At 51.7% G+C, this 23,279-nt stretch overlaps 1 protein-coding gene and 4 non-coding genes across 5 annotated transcripts in view; all 5 read right to left on the reverse strand.

The window, feature by feature from the left end:
- Positions 1 to 23,279, reverse strand: part of KCP (kielin cysteine rich BMP regulator) — a 152,762-nt gene that overhangs the window by 23,767 nt on the left and 105,716 nt on the right. Inside the window, exons 36-39 of the mRNA XM_060244477.1 lie at positions 22,078 to 22,160; positions 10,978 to 11,098; positions 8,123 to 8,205; positions 623 to 722 (exon numbers count right to left, since the gene is read on the reverse strand). Coding sequence (XP_060100460.1) covers positions 623 to 722; positions 8,123 to 8,205; positions 10,978 to 11,098; positions 22,078 to 22,160 — 387 coding nt within the window. The remainder of the gene's footprint in view (positions 1 to 622; positions 723 to 8,122; positions 8,206 to 10,977; positions 11,099 to 22,077; positions 22,161 to 23,279) is intronic.
- TRNAI-GAU (transfer RNA isoleucine (anticodon GAU)) lies at positions 2,350 to 2,421 on the reverse strand. The gene has a single exon. It is a non-coding gene; the product is annotated as a tRNA-Ile (tRNA).
- Positions 3,575 to 3,646, reverse strand: TRNAI-GAU (transfer RNA isoleucine (anticodon GAU)). The gene has a single exon. It is a non-coding gene; the product is annotated as a tRNA-Ile (tRNA).
- On the reverse strand, positions 3,711 to 3,782 carry TRNAI-GAU (transfer RNA isoleucine (anticodon GAU)). The gene has a single exon. It is a non-coding gene; the product is annotated as a tRNA-Ile (tRNA).
- Positions 3,847 to 3,918, reverse strand: TRNAI-GAU (transfer RNA isoleucine (anticodon GAU)). The gene has a single exon. It is a non-coding gene; the product is annotated as a tRNA-Ile (tRNA).

A 23,279-nucleotide genomic window follows, 5' to 3' on the forward strand; every position in this document is an offset into this window, starting at 1 on the left:
AGAGTGTGGCCTAATATGCAAATGAGTTCCTGCTGGGCATTTCCTACAAAAAAGCCCTGTGTGAAACAATGGTGACACTAGGGGGTGTGGCCTAATATGCAAATGAGTTCCCCGCTGAGCCTTTCCCGCAAAAAGCCCTGCGCGAAACAATGGTGCTATCAGGGGTGTGGCCTAACATGCAAATGAGTTCCTGCTGAGCTTTTTCTACAAAAAGCCCTGTGTGGAACAATGGTAGCATCAAGGGGTGTGGCCTAATAGGCAAATGAGTTCCTGCTGGGCATTTTCTACAACAAAAGTCCTGTACGTATGCACGTTGCTGAAATGGTGGGTGTTCCGCCCTTGGGGGTTTTTTTTAACAGTATTTTTATGGGCACCTGGCCTTGTTTTGGGGGTGATCCTCCCCATCAGCCAGCTGACCCCCAGTGGAGAAGTAGGGGCCCCCTGCCCTACCGGAGCTTCTGGCATCCCCACTCGTATGGGTGCTCACAGCTCTCGGAGGTTGGAAAGGCCCTTCCGCACTGGAGAGGTGCTCAGAATAGGTTTAGCTGAGCTAGGACCGGATGCAGAAAGGAGTTCAAAGAAGAATAAAGGGCGGGGGAGGGCGGGGGGGAGGATACGTCACCGTCACAGATGGGGCAGCAGGAACCGTGAGGTGTGAACTGCTCGGCCGTGGGGCAACTCAGAAGCGGGCATCCCTGGTGCACACAAACCCAGGTCAGATCCTGCAAAGAAAACAGACACACCTGGGCTGAGACAGCCTCACAAGAGGATGGGGAAGTGAGAGCCGTGTGCAGCTCAGGGGAGAGCCACGCGGGGAGACTTTTCGGGGGACAAAAGAAGGTGGACAGGTCCCCCCTTGGTCACCAGCGTAGAACGGGGAGATAAAGTTGCCAGATCCAGGTAAGAATCCTAGAATCATGGAATTGGACGGGACCTCCAGAGTCATCAAGTTCAACCCCCTGCTCTCTCTCTCTCTCTCTCTCTGCAGGGAATTCACAAAAACCTTCACCACACAAACATACATCCCCGGTGATAGGGTTGCCAATCCCCAGGTGGGGGAAGGGGATCTCCAAGTTTGGAGGCCCTCCCCCCGCTTCAGGGTCATCAGAAAGCAGGGGGGGAAGGGGAGGGAAATGTCTGCTGGGCACTCGGTTATGCCCTATGGAGACATTCCCATAGAAAATAATGGAGAATTGATCTGCGGGTATCTGGGGCTCCGGGGGGGGGGGGGGCTGTTTTTTGAGGTAGAGGCACCAAATTTTCAGTATATCATCCAGTGGCTCTCCCCCAAAATATCCCCCAAGTTTCAAAATGATTGGACGAAGGGGTCCAATTCTGTGAGCCCCCCAAAAAGGCGCCCCTAGCCATTATTTCCTATGGAAGGAAGGCATTGAAAAGGTGTGCGGTCCCTCTCAATGTGATGGCCAGAATTCCCTTTGGAGTTCAATTCTGTTCGTCACATCCTTGCTCCCAGCTCCGCCCCCAAAGTCTCCTGGCTCCACCCCCCAAAGTCATATGAACATATGAAGCTGCCTTCTACTGAATCAGACCCCCCTCGGTCCATCAAAGTCAGTCTTGTCTACTCAGACTGGCAGCGGCTCTCCACGGTCTCAAGCTGAGGTTTTTCACACCTACTTGCCTGGACCCTTTTTGGAGATGCCGGGGATTGAACCTGGGGCGTTCTGCTTACCAAGGAGGTGCTCTACCACTGAGCCACCATCCCCCCCCGCCCCCTGACCGGCAGTGGATCTCCAGGGTCCAAAGTGAGGTTTTTCATGCCTATTTGCCTGGACCCTTTTTAGTTGGAGATGCCGGGGATTGAACCTGGGACCTTCTGCTTCCCAAGCAGATGCTCTACCACTGAGCCACAGCCCCATTCATGGCTCTCCAGGGTCTCAAGCTGAGGTTTTTCACGCCTACTTGCCTGGACCCTTTTGAGTTGGAGATGCCGGGGATTGAACCTGGGACCTTCTGCTTACCAAGCAGATGCTCTACCACTGAGCCACAGCCCCATTCATGGCTCTCCAGGGTCTCAAGCTGAGGTTTTTCACGCCTACTTGCCTGGACCGTTTTGAGTTGGAGATGCCGGGGATTGAACCTGGGACCTTCTGCTTACCAAGCAGATGCTCTACCACTGAGCCACAGCCCCATTCATGGCTCTCCAGGGTCTCAAGCTGAGGTTTTTCACGCCTACTTGCCTGGACCCTTTTAGTTGGGGATGCTGGGGATTGAACCTGGGACCTTCTGCTTATCGAGGAGATGCTCTACCACTGAGCCACAGCCCCATTCATGGCTCTCCAGGGTCTCAAGCTGAGGTTTTTCATGCCTACTTGCCTGGACCCTTTTAGTTGGAGATGCCGGGGATTGAACCTGGGACCTTCTGCTTATCGAGCAGATGCTCTACCACTGAGCCACAGCCCCATTCATGGCTCTCCAGGGTCTCAAGCTGAGGTTTTTCATGCCTACTTGCCTGGACCCTTTTAGTTGGAGATGCCGGGGATTGAACCTGGGACCTTCTGCTTACCAAGCAGATGCTCTACCACTGAGCCACAGCCCCATTCATGGCTCTCCAGGGTCTCAAGCTGAGGTTTTTCATGCCTACTTGCCTGGACCCTTTTAGTTGGAGATGCTGGGGATTGAACCTGGGACCTTCTGCTTATCGAGGAGATGCTCTACCACTGAGCCACAGCCCCATTCATGGCTCTCCAGGGTCTCAAGCTGAGGTTTTTCACGCCTACTTGCCTGGACCCTTTTAGTTGGAGATGCTGGGGATTGAACCTGGGACCTTCTGCTTATCGAGGAGATGCTCTACCACTGAGCCACAGCCCCATTCATGGCTCTCCAGGGTCTCAAGCTGAGGTTTTTCATGCCTACTTGCCTGGACCGTTTTGAGTTGGAGATGCCGGGGATTGAACCTGGGACCTGCTGCTTATCGAGCAGATGCTCTACCACTGAGCCACAGCCCCATTCATGGCTCTCCAGGGTCTCAAGCTGAGGTTTTTCATGCCTACTTGCCTGGACCCTTTTAGTTGGAGATGCCGGGGATTGAACCTGGGACCTTCTGCTTACCAAGCAGATGCTCTACCACTGAGCCACAGCCCCATTCATGGCTCTCCAGGGTCTCAAGCTGAGGTTTTTCATGCCTACTTGCCTGGACCCTTTTAGTTGGAGATGCTGGGGATTGAACCTGGGACCTTCTGCTTATCGAGGAGATGCTCTACCACTGAGCCACAGCCCCATTCATGGCTCTCCAGGGTCTCAAGCTGAGGTTTTTCATGCCTACTTGCCTGGACCCTTTTAGTTGGAGATGCTGGGGATTGAACCTGGGACCTTCTGCTTATCGAGGAGATGCTCTACCACTGAGCCACAGCCCCATTCATGGCTCTCCAAGATCTCAAGCTGAGGTTTTTCACGCCTACTTGCCTGGACCCTTTTAGTTGGAGATGCTGGGGATTGAACCTGGGACCTTCTGCTTATCGAGGAGATGCTCTACCACTGAGCCACAGTCCCATTCATGGCTCTCCAGGGTCTCAAGCTGAGGTTTTTCATGCCTACTTGCCTGGACCCTTTTAGTTGGAGATGCCGGGGATTGAACCTGGGACCTTCTGCTTATCGAGCAGATGCTCTACCACTGAGCCACAGCCCCATTCATGGCTCTCCAGGGTCTCAAGCTGAGGTTTTTCATGCCTACTTGCCTGGACCCTTTTAGTTGGAGATGCCGGGGATTGAACCTGGGACCTTCTGCTTATCGAGCAGATGCTCTACCACTGAGCCACAGCCCCATTCATGGCTCTCCAGGGTCTCAAGCTGAGGTTTTTCATGCCTACTTGCCTGGACCCTTTTAGTTGGAGATGCCGGGGATTGAACCTGGGACCTTCTGCTTATCGAGCAGATGCTCTACCACTGAGCCACAGCCCCATTCATGGCTCTCCAGGGTCTCAAGCTGAGGTTTTTCATGCCTACTTGCCTGGACCCTTTTAGTTGGAGATGCCGGGGATTGAACCTGGGACCTTCTGCTTCCCAAGCAGAGGCTCTACCACTGAGCAACCGTCCCTCCCTAAGTCCCCAGATCTTTCTTGATGGGACTTCGCAACCCTACTTGGTGACCCCTGCTCCATGCCCAGAAGATGCCCCCCCTCCAAAAAACAAAAATCACTCCAGGATCAGTGTCCCCTTTAAGTGAGTTAGCGTGAGCTAGCTCACAGATTCTTAGCCTCCAGCTCACACATTCCTGTCTTAGCTCAGGAAGGAGGAGCCCAGAGCATGCTAATTGATGCAGGAGCTCAGCACTTTAAGGCCACTAGCTTACAAAGTAGATTTTTTGCTCACAAGACTCGGCAGCTTAGAGGGAACATTGTCCTGGACCAGCATTCCCTCTAAGCTGAGTTAGCGTGAGCTAGCTCACAGTTCTTTGTCCTCCAGCTCACACATTTTTGTCTTCGCTCAAGAAGGACGGCCACAGAGCGCATTCATTTGTGTAGGAGCTCACAACTTTAAGGAGCCCCGCGGCGCAGAGTGGTAACGCTGCAGTACTGCAGTCCTAAGTTCTGCTCACAACCTGAGTTCGATCCCCGGCGGAAGCTGGGTTTTCAGGTTGCCGGCTCGAGGTTGACTCAGCCTTCCATCCTTCCGAGGTCGGTCAAACGAGTACCCAGCTTGCTTGGGGGAAAAGTGGAGGTGACTGGGGAAGACAATGGCAAACCACCCTGTAAAAAGTCTGCCGTGAAAACGTGAAAGCAACGTCACGCTAGTCGGGAATGACTGGTGCTTGCACAGGGGACCTTTCCTTTCCAGCTGAAAGAGCCCTGTGGCACAGAGTGGTAAAGCTGCAATCCTAAGCTCTGCTCATGACCTGAGTTCGATTCCCGACGGAAGCTGGGTTTTCAGGTAGCCGGCTTGAGGTTGACTCACACCCTTCTGAGGTTGGTAAAAGGAGTACCCAGTTTGCTGGGGGAAAAGTGTAGGTGGCTAGGGAAGGCAATGGCAAACCACTCCGTAAAAAGTCTGCTGTGAAAACGTGAAAGCAACGTCATCCCAGAGTCAGAAATGACTGGTGCTTGTACAGGGGACTACCTTTACCTTAGGAGCCCGGTGGTGCAGAGTGTTAAAGCCGCAGTACTGCAGTCCTAAGCTCTGCTCATGACCTGAGTTCGATCCCTGGCGGAAGCTGGGTTTTCAGGTCACCGGCTCCAGGTTGACTCAGCCTTCCCTCCTTCCAAGATCGGTCAAAGGAGTCCCCAGCTTGCTGGGGGGAAAGTGCAGATGACTGGGGAAGGCAAGGGCAAACCACCCTGTAAAAAGTCTGCCGTGAAAACGATGCGAAAGCAACGTCACCCGACTCGGAAACGACTGGTGCTTGCACAGGGGACCTTTCCTTTCCTTACAGCTTTAATGCCAGTCGCTCATGAAGTAGAGTTTTTGCTCACAAGACTCCACAGCTTAGAGGGAGAATTGTTTAGGATCCCTGGCCAAACTGGCCTGGAGAAAAATTGTTTCCTGACCGCAAAGTGGCAACCAGCATTTCCTTGGGCATGTAAGAAAAGGCCACGAGAACTAACACGAATGCAACCCTTCCTGGGGACACTTCCTCTAAAATTCACCTGCTCTGCTTGCTGAGGCTGGTGTGTATGTGTGTGTGTGTGTGTGTGAATTCACTCGTCATTCTGAACTTGAAAAGGGAGATGAGGGGGCTGAAATCTGAACTCTTTTGAAGGAAGACTGAGCCAAGAGGGCAGCTGTGTCGGTCTGAAGCAATAGAACAAAGCAGTGGACAAGTTGCACCTTTAAGACCCAACCAAGTTTTATTCGGATTGTCAGCTTTCGTATGCTCTTAAGCAGACTTCATCAGACAAAATGGAATGGCAAGCCATCTTTAAATATAGAGAAAGTGGGCAGTGAGTTGACACCCAGATTTATGGCAATTCAGACCTATGACATGTCTGCTTTCTATCACCCTCCACTGCTGTAACAGCCCAGTTAACAATACTAAACAAACAAACACAGACCCCAATTTGTGATTCTTTTGATCTGCTAAAAACATTCCCATGACTCTACGTACCAACTCACTGCCCACTTTCTCTATATTTAAAGATGGCTTGCCATTCCATTTTGTCTGATGAAGTCTGCTTAAGAGCCAGTTTGGTGTAGTGGTTAAGTGTGCGGACTCTTATCTTGGAGAACTGGGTTTGATTCCCCACTCCTCCACTTGCACCTGCTGGCATGGCCTTGGGTCAGCCATAGCTCTGGCAGAGGTTGTCCTTGAAAGGGCAGCTGCTGTGAGAGCCCTCTCCAGCCCCACCCACCTCAGAGGGTGTCTGTTGTGGGAGGAGGGGAAGGTTAAGGAGATTGTGAGCCGCTCTGAGACTCTTCGGAGTGGAGGGCGGGATATAAATCCAATATCTTCTTCATACGAAAGCTTCCATTCTGAATAAAACTTAGTCGATTTTAAAGGCGCAGCTTCAAATCAAATCTAAATACCTTTAATGCAGAGGTGGCCAACGGTAGCTCTCCAGATGTTTTTGCCAACAACTCCCATCAGACCCAGCCATCAGCCGTGCTGGCTGGGGCTGAAGGGAGTTGTAGGCAAAAAAAAATCTGGAGAGCTACCGTTGGCCACCCCTGCTAATGGCATAACGGTATTAAAAGATACATTGCAACATACACTTCCAGTGATTAAAATTCATCAAACAAGTACAATTCATATAAAAAGCCTATATCTAAGAACAACTGCTTCTGCTAAAAATTTAGCTACCGTATTAGTAGTTTCCGTAAAAGTATCATTGAGCAGATATTGAATGTGCTTAATTGGCTTCTAAATAGATCAGAGTACAAGGACAGAAGTTTATCACGAGACTCTGTGTGTAATTGGCAATCGAGCATAATATGGGAAATGGAGTCAATATCAGTAGCGGGGCAACTGCAGAGTCTTTCCTGTAAGGGAATGTTATGAAATTGACCCCACAGCATGTTCGAGGGGAAGACATTCAGCCCACTCCTCCACTTGCAGCTGCTGGGATGGCTTTGGGTCAGCCTGAGCTCTCTTATCTGGGAGAACCGGGTTTGATTCCCCACTCCTCCACTTGCAGCTGCTGCAATGGCCTTGGGTCAGCCAGAGCTCTCTTATCTGGGAGAACCGGGTTTGATTCCCCACACCTCCATTTGCAGCTGCTGGAATGCCCTTGGGTCAGCCAGAGCTCTCTTATCTGGGAGAACCGGGTTTGATTCCCCACTCCTCCACTTGCAGCTGCTGCAATGGCCTTGGGTCAGCCAGAGCTCTCTTATCTGGGAGAACCGGGTTTGATTCCCCACTCCTCCACTTGCACCTGCTGGAATGGCCTTGGGTCAGCCAGAGCTCTCTTATCTGGGAGAACCGGGTTTGATTCCCCACTCCTTCACTTGCACCTGCTGGAATGGCCTTGGGTCAGCCAGAGCTCTCTTATCTGGGAGAACCGGGTTTGATTCCCCCCTCCTCCACTTGCAGCTGCTGGAATGGCCTTGGGTCAGCCAGAGCTCTCTTATCTGGGAGAACTGGGTTTGATTCCCCACTCCTCCACTTGCAGCTGCTGGAATGGCCTTGGGTCAGCCATAGCTCTCGTAGGAGTTGTCCTTGAAAAGGCAGCTGCCGTGAGAGCTCTCGGCCCCACCCATCTCACAGGGGCGGTCTGTTGTGGGGGAGGAAGTTAAAAGGAGACTGTGAGCCACTTTGAGATTCATAGTATAGGGTGGGATATAAATCCAATATCATCATCATCATCTTCATCATCTTCTTCTTCTTCTCCTCCCTCTTCCTTTTCTTCGTCTTCCCCATGACAGACACCCTGTAGGGCATGTGGAGCTAAGAGAGCTCTCAGAGAACCGTGACTGATCCAAGATCACCCAGCTGGCTGCTTGTGAAGGAGGAAGGGGGGGATCAAACCTGGCTCTCTGGATTTGAGTTTGCCGCTCTTAATCACTACACTAAAGCGGTCCTGAAGGCACAAACTGGGATGATGGCAGGGCCTTACGCTGCACCTCCTTGAAGTGTGGGCTCAAGAGAAGTGGCAGGGATCAGCCGTGAGTCCCCTCTGTCCAGACAACTCTTCCCCCACCCTGTTTGGCTTGCGGGGCGGCGGCGTTCTCTCACCTGGCATTGGCAAGTGTAGCACGGCTCGTCAGTGGCATGGACCTCATTGCCCACCAGGCCGGAAGTGCAGTTGCTCAGCGCCTCTGCAAAGAGTGGATCGGCACCGTCAGCAGAAGCCGTTGCAATAACAAGAGCCCCCAAAGAAGGTGCCCCCTACGCTTCGTGATTCCAAACGGAGGGAAAGCATTTAAAAGGGGTGCGGTGCCTTGAAACCAGGGTCGCCAGTTTCCCGAAAGTCAGGGAAATGGAAATTGGCCAGGGAAAATCAGGGAAATTCGTCTGAAGTCAGGGAAATGGCGATTAAAATATATTCAAGTGGTGGATTTTTGACCTGCTGCTGGAAGAGCCTGATCTGTTCTTGCGGCAACTGGAATAGAGAAGTAGCAGAATGCAAGCAAAACTTAATGATGCCCTTTCCCAGCTCCACCCCCAGCAACCAGCCTAATGTGTTTGTTGAGCTCTGTCCCTGCACGATTTCCCAGGTCTGCCTGGAGCATTTGCAAAGCAAGGCACATTTAGATGTTTAGCAATATACAAACCTTAAATATCTACCTGCTATCATCCCTACCTGCTAGTACTGCACTTTACATATAAAAATAAGCATGCTTTTGGGTCATGCTTGTGAATGGAATGGACATTTTGTCTTCCGCTAAAACCCAGCTCAGAGTTGTGAATGAGTTTTGCCACTGTTGGATTTCACAGACAACTAGCACCCTGCAAAGTAAATTTTGCAAATGTGATTGCTTGTTCCTGCTGGAGTTTACAGAGTACCAGCTTTCTCACCCTCTTTCCTGACCTCTCCCATGCATAAAGGTTGCAAATGAGGGTTGTCTGCTTCTCTAGATTGCAGAAATTCCACCTCCTTTCTTGCTGCCAATCTGCTTATTACACTTTCTGGAACCAGAAAGTGAAAGTGAAATTTCCCCAGCTTTGGGGGGGAAGTTTCTATTGGTTCTCATTCAGAGTTTCCTTGAATCGAAGTTGGTATCTTGGTGTAATTTCTGGTGCAACTGCAAAGCAGACGTTGCCGCAGTTAATGTTGAAAGAAGCTGATCTTAAATCTCTTGCTTCGACAAATATTTTTGCAGTTGAGACTCGGGTAGTTGTAGCGTGGAACATTTCATTAAGCCTTGTGTGGAGAAACGCCATTTTAATCCATGTTGGTGCTTCATTGGGAGGGATCGCTAAACTGCCAAGCAGGCTTCGGCCTAGCCTGCCCCTCACCCCCCCCCTTCCAGAGCCAAACCAACAACTCTAGGGGGAAAGTCTCCTAGAGAGGCAGGAAGTGCTTTTGTTCTTTGCATGTGAGTTAAGCAGGGAGAGTTTTCAGTTTGCAGCTGGCGCTCTGGAAGAGAGGTTGCTTGCCTGTGAGCTCCTGCCTGTGGGGGAGGCCTGCTCAGGAAAATGAGGCCTCCAGGCAGTAAGACCAAGTAAGTCATCCAAAAAGGCAGGGCGTGTTTAAATCAGGGACAGTAAAATGCGTTTATAACACATTTTGTTTGTCAGGCTGTTTGCTGTACGGGTGCTGTGCTGTGCTGTACTAACTTTTTAAAGGCAACTTTTTGTTTTGTTTTTCTTTCCCTTTCTTTTTCTCTTTTAAATAAATATTTTTTTCTTTGCTGTTTTAAATGCTGGCAGTTCATCTCTGTACCACATAGATCCCCAAACCGCTTAGACCACGCTGTGTTGAGAAGGGGGCCCCAGGGAAGGGGGAAGGCATGCAGTTGGATAAGGTGCCAATCCTCCAGGGGTTCCCCAAAGAAGTACTGAGGTCTCTGTGATACCCAAGTACAGGGTGGCAGAGGACCTTGAGGCCGGGCCTCATAGCTGGAGAGGGGGATTGGGAGTCCTGTTCCTCTCAATCTGAACCCCTAGACTGAGCAGGTGGTGGCAGCGAGCCCAAGGGGCAGGAGGAGAAATAGCTCCCTCCAGGAGTTGGCGACTCATCAGGGAGTTGACGGGACTGGGTCTGAAGGCAGAATCGGGCCGGTTCCGCCACACCTTGCATTAACGCAACACGACCTACTCGTTTTTGAACTTGTGGTTATATTTGAATGGTGGTCAGGGAAATTGGCAAATGTTAGTCAGGGAAAGGAAAAATAAAATTTGAGTGGCAAGCCTGTAAATGTGATGGCCAAAACTCTCTTAAGCGTTCAAGAGTGCTTGTCACCCCCTTGCTCCTGGCTCCACCCCCCAAAGTTTCCTTGCTCCACCCCCAAAGTCCCCAGATATTTCCTGAGTAGGACCTGGCAACCCTAATCCATATGGAGATTGAATTTGTACCACGGAGTGGCAGGCGGGACAGTTCCTGATGCACCAGTGAGGCCGGGGGGGGCGGGACTAGGCTTCCCCTGGTTTTACAGGCTTCCCCCCTCCCCCAGCCAGCTGGCCAGCGGGGGAAGCTCCACCCCCACAGCCATTATGCACCTCCAGGAACGATTCCCATGGGGAATGATGGGGAATTGATCCGCGGGTATAGGGGGCTCTGGGGGGGCTGTTTTTTGAGGTAGAGGTGCCAAATTTTCCGTATAGCATCTAGTGCCTCTCCCCAAAATACCTCCCAAGTTTCAAAAGGATTGGACCAGGAGGTACAATTCTATGAGCCCCAAAAGAAGGTGCCCCTATCCATTATTTTCTATGGAAGGAAGGCATTCTAAAAGGTGTGCTGTCCCTTTAAATGTGATGGCCAGAACCCCCTTGGAGTTCAATTATGCTTGTCACACCCTTGCTCCTGGCTCCGCCCCCAAAGTCTCCTGGCTCCACCCCCAAAGTCCCCAGATATTTCTTGAATTGGACTTGGCAACCCTAGGCGGGACTCTATCGAGCACCCTCTAGGTAAGGGGAGGTCTACTCACGAGCGCAACTGGAGCAGCAGTGCCCGGGGCCAGGGGGCAGGATCTGGTCCCGGGGGCAGTCCACCAGGCTGGGGCACTGTTTCCGGTAGCACTGCAGATGCTGTTCACCGTCCGACATCAGCTGAGGAAGAGAAGACAGAAGAGGTGGTCAGGTTGCAGCTAGGGTTGCCAGCCTCCAGGTGAGGCCTGGAGACTGCTTGGAATTCCAGCTGCTCTCCACACTGCAGGGTTCGCCCCACCCCCCCGCCACCGAAAAAAGCGGCTGATCCAAAGGGCAGTTTCCATGGCATTATATCCTGCACAGGTCCCAACTGGAAAATTGTCGTGGAATCCATCCCCTCGTGCAATATACTTCCTGTGTATTTGGGGTATCTTCATAAATTATTTGGACACTTTATTCTATTATTGTTGATTCGTTTTGTGTTTGCACAGTGCTTTTGCTTTGATCCCCAGGTGTGGGCAGGGGATCCCCTTGGCTGGAAGCCCTCCCCCTTCTTCAAGGTCATGGAGAGCTAGTTTGGTGTAGTGGTTAAGCGTGCGGACTCTTATCTGGGAGAACCAGGTTTGATTCCCCACTCCTCTACTTGCACCTGCTGGAATGGCCTTGGGTCAGCCATAGCTCTGGCAGAGGTTGTCCTTGAAAGGGCAGCTGCTGTGTGAGTCCTCTCACCCCACCCACCTCACAGGGTGTCTGTTGTGGGGGAGGAAGGGAAAGGAGATTGTAGGCCACTCTGAGACTCTGTCCTTGAAAGGGCAGCTGCTGTGAGAGCCCTCTCAGCCCCACCTACCTCACAGGTTGTCTGTTGTGGGGGAGGAAGGGAAAGGAGATTGTAGGCTGCTCTGAGACTCTGTCCTTGAAAGGGCAGCTGCTGTGAGAGCCCTCTCCAGCCCCACCCACCTCACAGGGTGTCTGCTGTGGGGGAGGAAGGTAAAGGAGATTGTGAGCTGCTCTGAGACTCTTCGGAGTGGAGGGCGGGATATAAATCCAATATCTTCTTCTTCTTCGACATCAGAAAGCGGGGGGGGGGAGAGGGGAGGGAAATGTCTGCTGGGCACTCCATTATTCTCTATGGTGACTGACTCCCATCGGGCATAATGGAGAACTGATCCGCTGGTATCTGGAACTTGGAGGGGGGTCTTCAGAGGTAGAAGCACCACATTTTCAGCATAGCAGGGGGTCCAAATCCTATGAGCCCCCAAAGAAGGTGCCCCTATCCTTCATTCTTTCCAATGGAAGGAAGGCATTTAAAAGGTGTGCGGTCCCTTAAATGTGATGGCCAGAACTTTCTGTGGAGTTCAGTTGTGCTGGTCACAACCTTGCTGCTGGCTCCACCCCCAAAGTCCCCAGATATTTCTTGAATTGGACCTAGCAACCCTACCTCCGCTCCCCAAATCCCCAGGGATTTCGCAGGTTGGGATTGGCAGCCTTGTGAGCCCTGCTGTTGTGGACAGCTCCAAGGCACGTAACTAGAGGTCTGCGTATGCCGCCGTTTGAACAAAATGCCCAATCCCCCTAGCTAGAGATTGCTTCTGTGCTTATTCCTTAAATCATTCCTTATTCCATCTGTTTGGCCCTCCCTACGGGGTAGGATTGCCAAGTCCAATTCAAGAAATATCTGGGGACTTTGGGGGTGGAGCCAGGGACAAGGGTGTGACAAGCATCATTGAACACCAAGGGAGTTCTGGCCATCACACTTAAAGGGACAGCACACTTTTTAAAATGTCTTCCTTCCATAGGAAATAATGAAGGATAGGGGCACCTTCTTTTGGGGCTCATAGAATTGGACCCCCTGGTCCAATCGTTTTGAAACTTGGGGGGTACTTTGGAGAGAGGCACTAGATACTATACTGAAAATTTGGTGCCTCTACCTCAAAAAACAGCTCCCCCAGAGCCCCCGAAACCTCCAGATCAATTCCCATTATACCCTATGAGAATCAATCTCCACATAGGGAATAATAAAGTGCTCAGCGGACGTTTCCCTCCCTCACCCCGTTTCTGGCGACTCTGAAGGGGGATTGGCCTCTCTACTCACGAGTTGCAGCCAGCTTCTTCAAAGTAACACAGACACCCCATCCCAAGAGGAGGCCTTTCCAATTGGAGACTGGAGCCTCCGGAGGGGGAAAGTCACATGGTTGCTTTGGGGGCGGGGCTTCCCCCCTCCGGCCAGCTGACTGGGGGCGGGAAGGAGCCTGGGAAAGCGGAAGAACCCCCGCAGGGACCTGGGGATTGGCAAGCCTACTACAGGGATTTATTATCTTACCATCTGACTGATCCCAGTAGGAAGCAATAGAACAAAGCAGTAGACAAGTGCACCTTTAAGACCAACTAAGTGTTGTTCAGAATGCAAGCTTTCTTATGCTCTTAAGCAGACTTCATCAGACAAAATGGGAATGGAAGCAGTAATTCTTAATATAAGTGGGCAGTGTGGAATCACGGGGAAACAGGGGAATGTTACCTAGATTCTGCTTTTTATCACTCTCCAGTGTTTTTTCAGCCCTGCTTTGTTCTAACACTAACAAACACAGATCCCTATTTCTGATTCTTTTAATCATCTAAAAACATTCCCATGAATAGCTGCTTCCATTCCCATTTTGTCTGATGAAGTCTGCTTAAGAGCGCACGAAAGCTTACATTCTGAATAAAACTTCGCTGGTCTTAAAGGTGCATTTGTCTACTGCTTTGTTCTATTACCATCTGATTTCTGCCTCTCGGGCCGACACATATGTTTTCATCTGTAAAATGTGCCCACACCGCCTACGTTACGTTTTATACTATTGCTTCTAACTTTGACATGAGCCCCGTGGCGCAGAGTGGTAAAGCTGCAGTACTGCAGTCGGAGCCCTCCGCTCACGACTTGAGTTCGATTCCGGCGGAAGCTGGTTCAGGTAGCCGGCTCGAGGTTGACTCAGCCTTCCATCCTTCCCAGGTCGGTAAAATGAGTCCCCAGCTTGCTGGGGGGAAAGCGTAGAGGACTGGGGAAGGCAAGGGCAAACCACCCCGTAAGAAGTCTGCCGTGAAAACATTGTGAAAGCAACGTCACCCCAGAGTCGGAAACGACTGGTGCTTGCACGGGGGAACTTTCCTTTCCCTAACTTTGATATTATTCTATTCAGGGGCCATTTTGTAGAAAAATAGGTGGTGGAGCTCATTAGCATAACTCATTAGCATATGCCATTCCCTCCCCCCCCCCCAGCCAAAAGCAACCCGATGCAAGAAAGGAGAGCCCCCGGCAAGCGAGGCCTGCTTGGGTTGGCTGAAAGTCCAGCCAACCCAAGCAGACCTCGCTCGCATGCGGCTCTCCTGGGCTGCCTCGCCCCCCCAGTCAAAAGGCCAACAAGCCACCCGCTGCCCCAAATCACATAAGAAGCGGAGAAAGGGTGGTGTGGGCTTCTCCAGGGGTTAATGAGGGCTGCGGTGGGCGTGGCAAAGCTCCAGGTGGCTGGCTGGATGCCCGCTTTCCTAATCCAGGGATTGTTATGCAGCTGCACCTCCTATTCAGTGGACAAGGGAGGTGGGGAGGAGGAGGGGGAGCCCTCAGAAAGGTTCAGGAGCTGCGCTTCTGTGAGCTCCTGCTGAATTTGAGGCCTGGTTCTATTACTATTTTATTGTTGGGTTTTGTTATTTATTTCTGCTTGTAATCCGCTCCGAGCCCCACCTAGGAGAAAGGGTGGCATATAAATCTAGTAAAATAAATAAATAAATAAATAAATTTCTGTCATTCACATGCTTCCCCCCCACCCCCCGACACCAACTAGATTTTTGAGCATATGAGCTTATGGGAGTCTCTGATGAAGCGAGTTTTGACTCCGGAAAGTTTATTCCCCAAAGATATAGTTAGTCTCTAAAGAGGCATTGAAGAGGAAGAAGAGATTGGATTTATATCCTGCCCTTTGCCACCCAAAGGAATTTCAGAGCAGTTGACAAATCTCCTTTCCCTTCCCAGTATGGTGGGAAGGGAGAGCCAGTTTGGTGTAATGGTTAAGCGTGCGGGCTCTTATTTGGGCTCCTCCACTTGCACCTGCTGGAATGGTCTTGGGTAAGCCAGAGCTCTCTTATCTGGGAGAACCGGGTTTGATTCCCCACTTCTCCACTTGCACCTGCTGGAATGGTCTTGGGTAAGCCAGAGCTCTCTTATCTGGGAGAACCGGGTTTGATTCCCACTCCTCCACTTGCACCTGCTGGAATGGCCTTGGGTCAGCCACAGCTCTCTTATTTGGGAGAACGGGGTTTGATTCCCCACTCCTCCACTTGCACCTGCTGGAATGGCCTTGGGTCAGCCAGAACTCTCTTATCTGGGAGAACCGGGTTTGATTCCCCACTCCTCCACTTGCACCTGCTGGAATGGCCTTGGGTCAGCCAGAGCTCTCTTATCTGGGAGAACCGGGTTTGATTCCCCACTTCTCCACTTGCACCTGCTGGAATGGTCTTGGGTAAGCCAGAGCTCTCTTATCTGGGAGAACCGGGTTTGATTCCCCACTCCTCCACTTGCACCTGCTGGAATGGCCTTGGGTCAGCCAGAGATCTCTTCTCTGGGAGAACCGGGTTTGATTCCCCCCTCCTCCACTTGCACCTGCTGGAATGGCCTTGGGTCAGCCATAGCTCTCTTATCTGGGAGAACCGGGTTTGATTCCCCCCTCCTCCACTTGCACCTGCTGGAATGGCCTTGGGTCAGCTAGAGCTCTCTTATCTGGGAGAACTGGGTGTGATTCCCTACTCCTCCACTTGCAGCTGCTAGCATGGCCTTGGGTCAGCCATAGCTCTGGTAGGAGTGGTCCTTGAAAGGGCAGCTGCTGTGAGAGCCCTCTCAGCCCCACCCACTTCACAGGGTGTCTGTTGTGGGGAAGGAAGGGAAAGGAGATTGTAGGCCGCTCTGAGACTCTGTCCTTGAAAGGGCAGCTGCTGTGAGAGCCCTCTCAGCCCCACCCACCTCACAGGTTGTCTGTTGTGGGGGAGGAAGGGAAAGGAGATTGTAGGCTGCTCTGAGACTCTGTCCTTGAAAGGGCAGCTGCTGTGAGAGCCCTCTCAGCCCCACCCACTTCACAGGGTGTCTGTTGTGGGGGAGGAAGGTAAAGGAGATCGTGAGCCGCTCTGAGACTCTTCGGAGTGGAGGGCGGGATATAAATCCAATATCTTCATCTACCTCACAGGGTGTCTGTTGTGGGGGAGGAAGGTAAAGGAGATTGTGAGCCGCTCTGAGACTCTTCGGAGTGGAGGACGGGATATAAATCCAATATCTTCATCTACCTCACAGGGTGTCTGTTGTGGGGGAGGAAGGAAAGGAGATTGTGAGCCACTCTGAGACTCTTCAGAATGGAGGGCGGGATATAAATCCAATATCTTCATCTACCTCACAGGGTGTCTGTTGTGGGGGGGTGGGAAGGTAAAGGAGATGGTGAGCCGCTCTGAGACTCTTCGGAGTGGAGGGCGGGATATAAATCCAATATCTTCATCTACCTCACAGGGTGTCTGTTGTGGGGGAGGAAGGGAAAGTAGATTGTGAGCCGCTCTGAGACTCTTCGGAGTGGAGGGCAGGATATAAATCCAATATCTTCATCTACCTCACAGGTGTCTGTTGTGGGGGAGGAAGATAAAGGAGATTGTGAGCCGCTTTGGGACTCTTTGGAGTAAAGGGCAGGATATAAATCCAGTATCTTCATCTACCTCACAGGGTGTCTGTTGTGTGGGGGGGGGGGGGAAGGTAAAGGAGATTGTGAGCCGCTCTGAGACTCTTTGGAGTAAAGGGCAGGATATAAATCCAGTATCTTCATCTACCTCACAGGGTGTCTGTTGTGGGGGGGAGGAAGGTAAAGGAGATTGTGAGCCGCTCTGAGACTCTTCGGAGTGGAGGGCGGGATATAAATCCAATATCTTCTTCTTCTTCTTCATCTTCTGTGTTCTGCAAAAATACCATACAGTCCGTAGGGGGAGAAAGAAACCCACAAACAAACATGCTTTTGTTGGGACTGACAAAAGTTTTGACGGTGCTTTCGGTTTCCTCAAACTAGCTCTCGAATTCCTCTCCTGCTGAGAGTTTCATTTCTCACAGAGGAGCCCCTTTCAAACAACAATGCCTTTGTCAACAAAGAATGTTGATCTTCTGACTGAACCGGATCCGGAGGGCCAAGCAGCTGGCCAGATCCTGCCTCTCCTTGTGAGTAATCACTGTGGAGCGGAGCTGTGTGGTTCTGCAGTCGGCCAGCTGGACTCGAGTCCAATTTGGTGTCGTGGTTAAGTGCACGAACTCGTATCTGGGAGAACCGGGTTTGATTCCCACTCTTCCACTTGCAGCTGCTGGAGTGAGCTTGGGTCAGACACAAGTTCTGTCAGAGCTGTTCTTTGAAAGAGTAGTCTCTGTCAGAGCTCTCTCAGCCGCACCTGCCTCACAGGGTGTCTGCTGTGGGGAGGGGAAGAAGAAGACTGCAGATTTATGCCCTGCCCTCAGAGCGGCCTACAATCTCCTTTCCCTTCCTTCCCCACAACAGACACCCTGTGAGGTGGGTGGGGCTGAGAGGGCTCTCACAGCAGCTGCCTTTTCAAGGACAGAGTCTCAGAGCGGCTCACAATCTCCTTTCCCTTCCTCCCCCACAACAGACACCCTGTGAGGTGGGTGGGGCTGAGAGGGCTCTCACAGCAGCTGCCCTTTCAAGGACAGAGTCTCAGAGCAACCTACAATCTCCTTTCCCTTCCTTCCGCACAACAGACACCCTTTGAAGTGGGTGGGGTTGAGAGAGCTCTGACAGAAACTACTCTTTCAAAGAACAGCTCTGACAGAACTTGTGTCTGACCCAAGCTCACTCCAGAAGCTGCAAGTGGAAGAGTGGGAATCAAACCTGGTTCTCCCAGATACGAGTTCGCACACTTAACCACGACACCAAATTGGACTCGAGTCCAGCTGGCCGACTGCAGAACCACACAGCTCCACTCCACAGTGATACTCACAAGGAAAGGCAGGATCTGGCCATTGGCCTGATCCAACATGGCTTCTCCTCTATTCTTATGTGACACAGAGTGCTGGACTGCATGGGCCATGGGCCTGATCCAACATGAGTTCTCTTATGTGACGCAGAGTGCTGGACTGGATGGGCCATTGGCCTGATCCTACATGGCTTCTCTTTTGCTCTTATGTCTGTGGCAGTGATGATCTTTATTCTTTGTGGTTGAGGGGGCAACAGTGGGAGGGTTTCTACTGTCCTGGCCCTACTGGTGGACCTCCTGATGGCCCCTAGGTTTTGGCTGCTGTGTGACACATAGGGTTGGACTGGAAGGGCCACTGGCCTGATCCAAGATGGCTTCTCTTATGTTCTTATGTGACACAGAGGGTTGGACTGGATGGGCCACTGGCCTGATCCAACAGGGCTCTTCTTACGTTCTTCTGTGACACAGAGTGTTGGACTGAATGGGCCATTGGCCTGATCCAACGTGGCTTCTCTTATGTTCTTATGTGACACAGAGTGTTGGGCTGGATGGGCCATTGGCCTGATCCAACAGGGCTCCTCTTATGTTCTTATGTGACACAGAGTGTTGGACTGGATGGGCCATTGGCCTGATCCAACAGGGCTTCTCTTATGTTCTTCTGTGACACAGAGTGTTGGACTGGATGGGCCACTGGCCTGATCCAACAGGGCTTCTCTTATGTTCTTCTGTGACACAGAGTGTTGGACTGGAGGGGCCATTGGCCTGATCCAACATGGCTTCTCTTATGTTCTTATGTGACACAGAGTGTTGGACTGGATGGGCCACTGGCCTGATCCAACATGGCTTCTCTTGTGTTCTTATGTGACACAGAGTGTTGGACTGGATGGGCCATTGGCCTGATCCAACAGGGCTCCTCTTATGTTCTTATGTGACACAGAGTGTTGGACTGGATGGGCCATTGGCCTGATCCAACAGGGCTTCTCTTATGTTCTTCTGTGACACAGAGTGTTGGACTGGAGGGGCCATTGGCCTGATCCAACAGGGCTTCTCTTATGTTCTTCTGTGACACAGAGTGTTGGACTGGAGGGGCCATTGGCCTGATCCAACATGGCTTCTCTTATGTTCTTATGTGACACAGAGGGTTGGACTGGATGGGCCATTGGCCTGATCCAACAGGGCTCCTCTTATGTTCTTATGTGACACAGAGTGTTGGACTGGATGGGCCATTGGCCTGATCCAACAGGGCTTCTCTTATGTTCTTCTGTGACACAGAGTGTTGGACTGGATGGGCCATTGGCCTGATCCAACAGGGCTTCTCTTATGTTCTTCTGTGACACAGAGTGTTGGACTGGAGGGGCCATTGGCCTGATCCAACATGGCTTCTCTTATGTTCTTATGTGACACAGAGTGTTGGACTGGATGGGCCACTGGCCTGATCCAACATGGCTTCTCTTATGTTCTTATGTGACACAGAGTGTTGGACTGGAGGGACCACTGGCCTGAGCCAACATGGCTTCTCATGTTCTTATGTGACACAGTGTTGGACTGGAGGGGCACTGGCCTGAGGCAACATGGCTTCTTATTCCAGTTAGGTTTTAACTGACTTACGACCACCGCCACGATATCAGATCCAATTGGATGTCCAAGAACACCAAACGGCATCCTAAATCATATGGAATTAGCACCAAATTGTTTAAACTTTTTAAAATAGTTTATTTTACTGTTTAATTTAACTGTTTTTATTGTTATTCTATTATGTTTGTGGGCGGGGAGGTCGGGATATAAACCAAATAAGCTAAACTAAACTAACTATGCGGCTCTTACGTTAAGCGAGTTTGGCCACCCCTAGGCCAAGATCACCCAATGAACTTCCATCAGGTGGGATTCAAACGCGGGTCTCCCAAATCCTAGGCTGACTCACTAACCCCCAAACCACGCCAGTTCTCAATAGACAGAGGCTGTTGAAATAGGCATCTGAAGCTTTTCGTGTCACGGAAGTAAGAAACATTCCAGCAAGTGTCTATTTAAAAAAGGCAGGGCGTTTTCTCCAGATCTGTTGGCAACTGCAGCTGCTGTGTGGCATTTACTGACAATAGAAGACTGACAAGGTAAACACTGCCCTCTAGTGGCCAAAGCGGTAGCTGCATGCCACTGTTTTATCCCCCAAATAAATGAGAATCTTGGGAGTTAACAACATTTCATACCAGGAGGATCTTTTGTGAGTAGCAGCCCCCTTGTTCAGATAAAACAAGGGGATCCTTAATGGGCAAACATTTTACGCAAGAGACTGGAAAAGTAAAGTTTCCAAAAGATGTCTGAATGCAGGAAGAAGCATTTCCCTGGTCATAGAATATCAAATATTCATCATCAGCCAATCAGAAGAAGAGCCTGGATTTATACCCCACCCTTCACTTGGAATCTCAAAGCAATTTACAATCTCCTTTCCCTTCCACTCCCCAGAACAGGCACCCTGTGAGGCTGAAAGTGCTCTGAGAGAACTGCTTTTGAGAGAACAGCAAGGTCACCCAGCAGGTGCAAGTGGAGGAGGGGGGAATCACACCCGGTTCTCCCAGATAAGAGTCCGCACACTTAACCGCTACACCAAACTAGATCTCCCTTTAGAAGAAGATATTGGATTTATACCCCACCCTTCACTCTCTCAGAGTGGCTCACAATCTCCTTTATCTTCCTCCCCCCTCCAACAGACACCCTGTGAGGTGGGTGGGGCTGAGAGAGCTCTCCCAGAAGCTGCCCTTTCAAGGACAACTCTGTAAGAGCGATGGCTGACCCAAGGCCATTCCAGCAGCTGCCAGTGGAGGAGTGGGGAATCAAACCCGGTTCTCCCAGATAAGAAAGCTCTGGCTGACCCAAGGCCATTCCAGCAGGTGCAAGTGGAGGAGTGGGGAATCAAACCCGGTTCTCCCAGATAAGAGTCTGCACACTTCACCACTACACAAAACTGGCTCTCCCTTTAGAAGAAGATATTGGATTTATACCCTGCTCTCCACTCTGAGTCTTGGAATGGCTCACAATCTCCTTTATCTTCCTCCCCCCTCCAACAGACACCCTGTGAGCTGGTTGGGGCTGAGAGAGCTCTCTCAGAAGCTGCCCTTTCAAGGACAACCCTGCGAGAGCTATGGCTGACCCAAGGCCGTTCCAGCAGCTGCAAGTGGAGGAGGGGGAATCAAACCCGGTTCTCCCAGATAAGAAAGCTCTGGCTGACCCAAGGCCATGTCAGCAGGTGCAAGTGGAGAAGTGGGGAATCAAACCCGGTTCTCCCAGATAAGAGAGCTCTGGCTGACCCAAGGCCATTCCAGCAGCTGCAAGTGGAGGAGTGGGAAATCAAACCCGGTTCTCCTAGATAAGAGAGCTATGGCTGACCCAAGGGCATTCCAGCAGCTGCAAGTGGAGGAGGGGGAATCAAACCCGGTTCTCCCAGATAAGAGCCCATGCAGTTAACCACTACACCAGACTGGCTCTACCCAAACTGGCTCTCCCTTTAGAAGAAGATATTAGATTTATACCCTGCTCAGGATGCCCTACAAGCGGCTTCTGCCCTCTTTTGTGCAGAGGAAATGCCAGGCAGGTGCAAGAGGGAAGCCCAGCTCTCTTAAGATGGCTGTGATGTAGGGCAGGGGTGGCCGACGGTAGCTCTCCAGATGTTTTTTTTTTGCCTACATCACCCATCAGCCCCAGCCAGCATGGCCAATGGCTGGGGCTGATGGGAGTTGTAGGCAAAAAACATCTGGAGAGTTGGCCACCCCTGATGTAGGGTTCCCAGGGGTGGGATTCTAGCAGGACTGCTTTGCCTATTAGGGCCACACACCCCTGATGAAGCCAATCCTCCAGCTCTTGGAGGACTGGCTACATCATGGAGGCGTGGCCTAATAGGCAAAGCAGCTCCTGCTACAATCCCATCCCTGATGGTTGCCAACTTTCAGAGAGGGGGGCTTGTTCTCCCAGAATTACCACTTGAGTTCCAGAGGACAGAGTTTCTGTTCCTCTGAAGAAAATGGCAGCTTTGGTGGGCGGACTCGAGGGCGTTGTACTGCAGCACGGTCCCTTCCCTCCCCAGACGCCAGTTTTCCACCCCTAAATCGACAGGAATTTCCCACTCTGGAGTGGCCGACTTGTCAGACACCTTCAAGGCCCTCTCAGGAAGCCTTTGGGGAAGGGGGCCTCACCTCACAGGTACAGATTTCACAAGGATCCCCTCCTGGCTGGAAACTCTCCCCTGGTCCGTAGAGCCGGCCGTCATAACTGCAGTCTGGGAGGAGAGAGGCCAGACAGAGAGGAAGGTTTGGGTTAGGGGTGGCACAAAGGGTGCTGAAGGAGAAGGCGACCGTAGAGTTGTACCCCGCCCTTCTCTCTGAATCAGAGTCTCAGAACGGCTTTCCATCTCCTCTATCTTCTCCCCCCACAACAGACACCCTGCGAGGTGGGTGGGGCTGAGAGGGCTCTCACGGCAGCTGCCCTTTCAAGGACAACCTCTGCCAGAGCTCTGGCTGACCCAAGGCCATTCCAGCAGCTGCAAGTGGAGAGGAGTGGGGAATCAAACCCGGTTCTCCCAGATAAGAGAGCTCTGGCTGACCCAAGGCCATTCCAGCAGCTGCAAGCGGAGGAGGTAGGGAATCAAACCCGGTTCTCCCAGATAAGAGAGCTCTGGCTGACCCAAGGCCATTCTAGCAGCTGCAAGTGGAGGAGTGGGGAATCAAACCCGGTTCTCCCAGATAAGAGAGCTCTGGCTGACACAAGGCCATTCCAGCAGCTGCAAGCGGAGGAGTGGGGAATCAAACCCGGTTCTCCCAGATAAGAGAGCTCTGGCTGACACAAGGCCATTCCAGCAGCTGCAAGCGGAGGAGTGGGGAATCAAACCCGGTTCTCCCAGATAAGAGAGCTCTGGCTGACCCAAGGCCATTCCAGCAGCTGCAAGCGGAGGAGTGGGGAATCAAACCCGGTTCTCCCAGATAAGAGAGCTCTGGCTGACACAAGGCCATTCCAGCAGCTGCAAGTGGAGGAATGGGGAATCAAAACCCGGTTCTCCCAGATAAGAGAGCTCTGGCTGACCCAAGGCCATTCCAGCAGGTGCAAGTGGAGGAGTGGGGATGAAACCCGGTTCTCCAGATAAGAGAGCTCTGGCTGGCCCAAGGCCATTCCAGCAGCTGCAAGTGAAGGAGTGGGGAATCAAACCTGGTTCTCCCAGATAAGAGAGCTCTGGCTGACCCAAGGCCATTCCAGAAGCTGCAAGTGGAGGAGTGGGGAATCAAACCCGGTTCTCCCAGATAAGAGAGCTCTGGCTGACCCAAGGCCATTCCAGAAGCTGCAAGTGGAAGGAGTGGGGAATCAAACCCGGGTTCTCCCAGATAAGAGAGCTCTGGCTGACCCA

This window comes from Heteronotia binoei, chromosome 8, assembly GCF_032191835.1.
Source record: "Heteronotia binoei isolate CCM8104 ecotype False Entrance Well chromosome 8, APGP_CSIRO_Hbin_v1, whole genome shotgun sequence".
Taxonomy (NCBI): domain Eukaryota; kingdom Metazoa; phylum Chordata; class Lepidosauria; order Squamata; family Gekkonidae; genus Heteronotia; species Heteronotia binoei.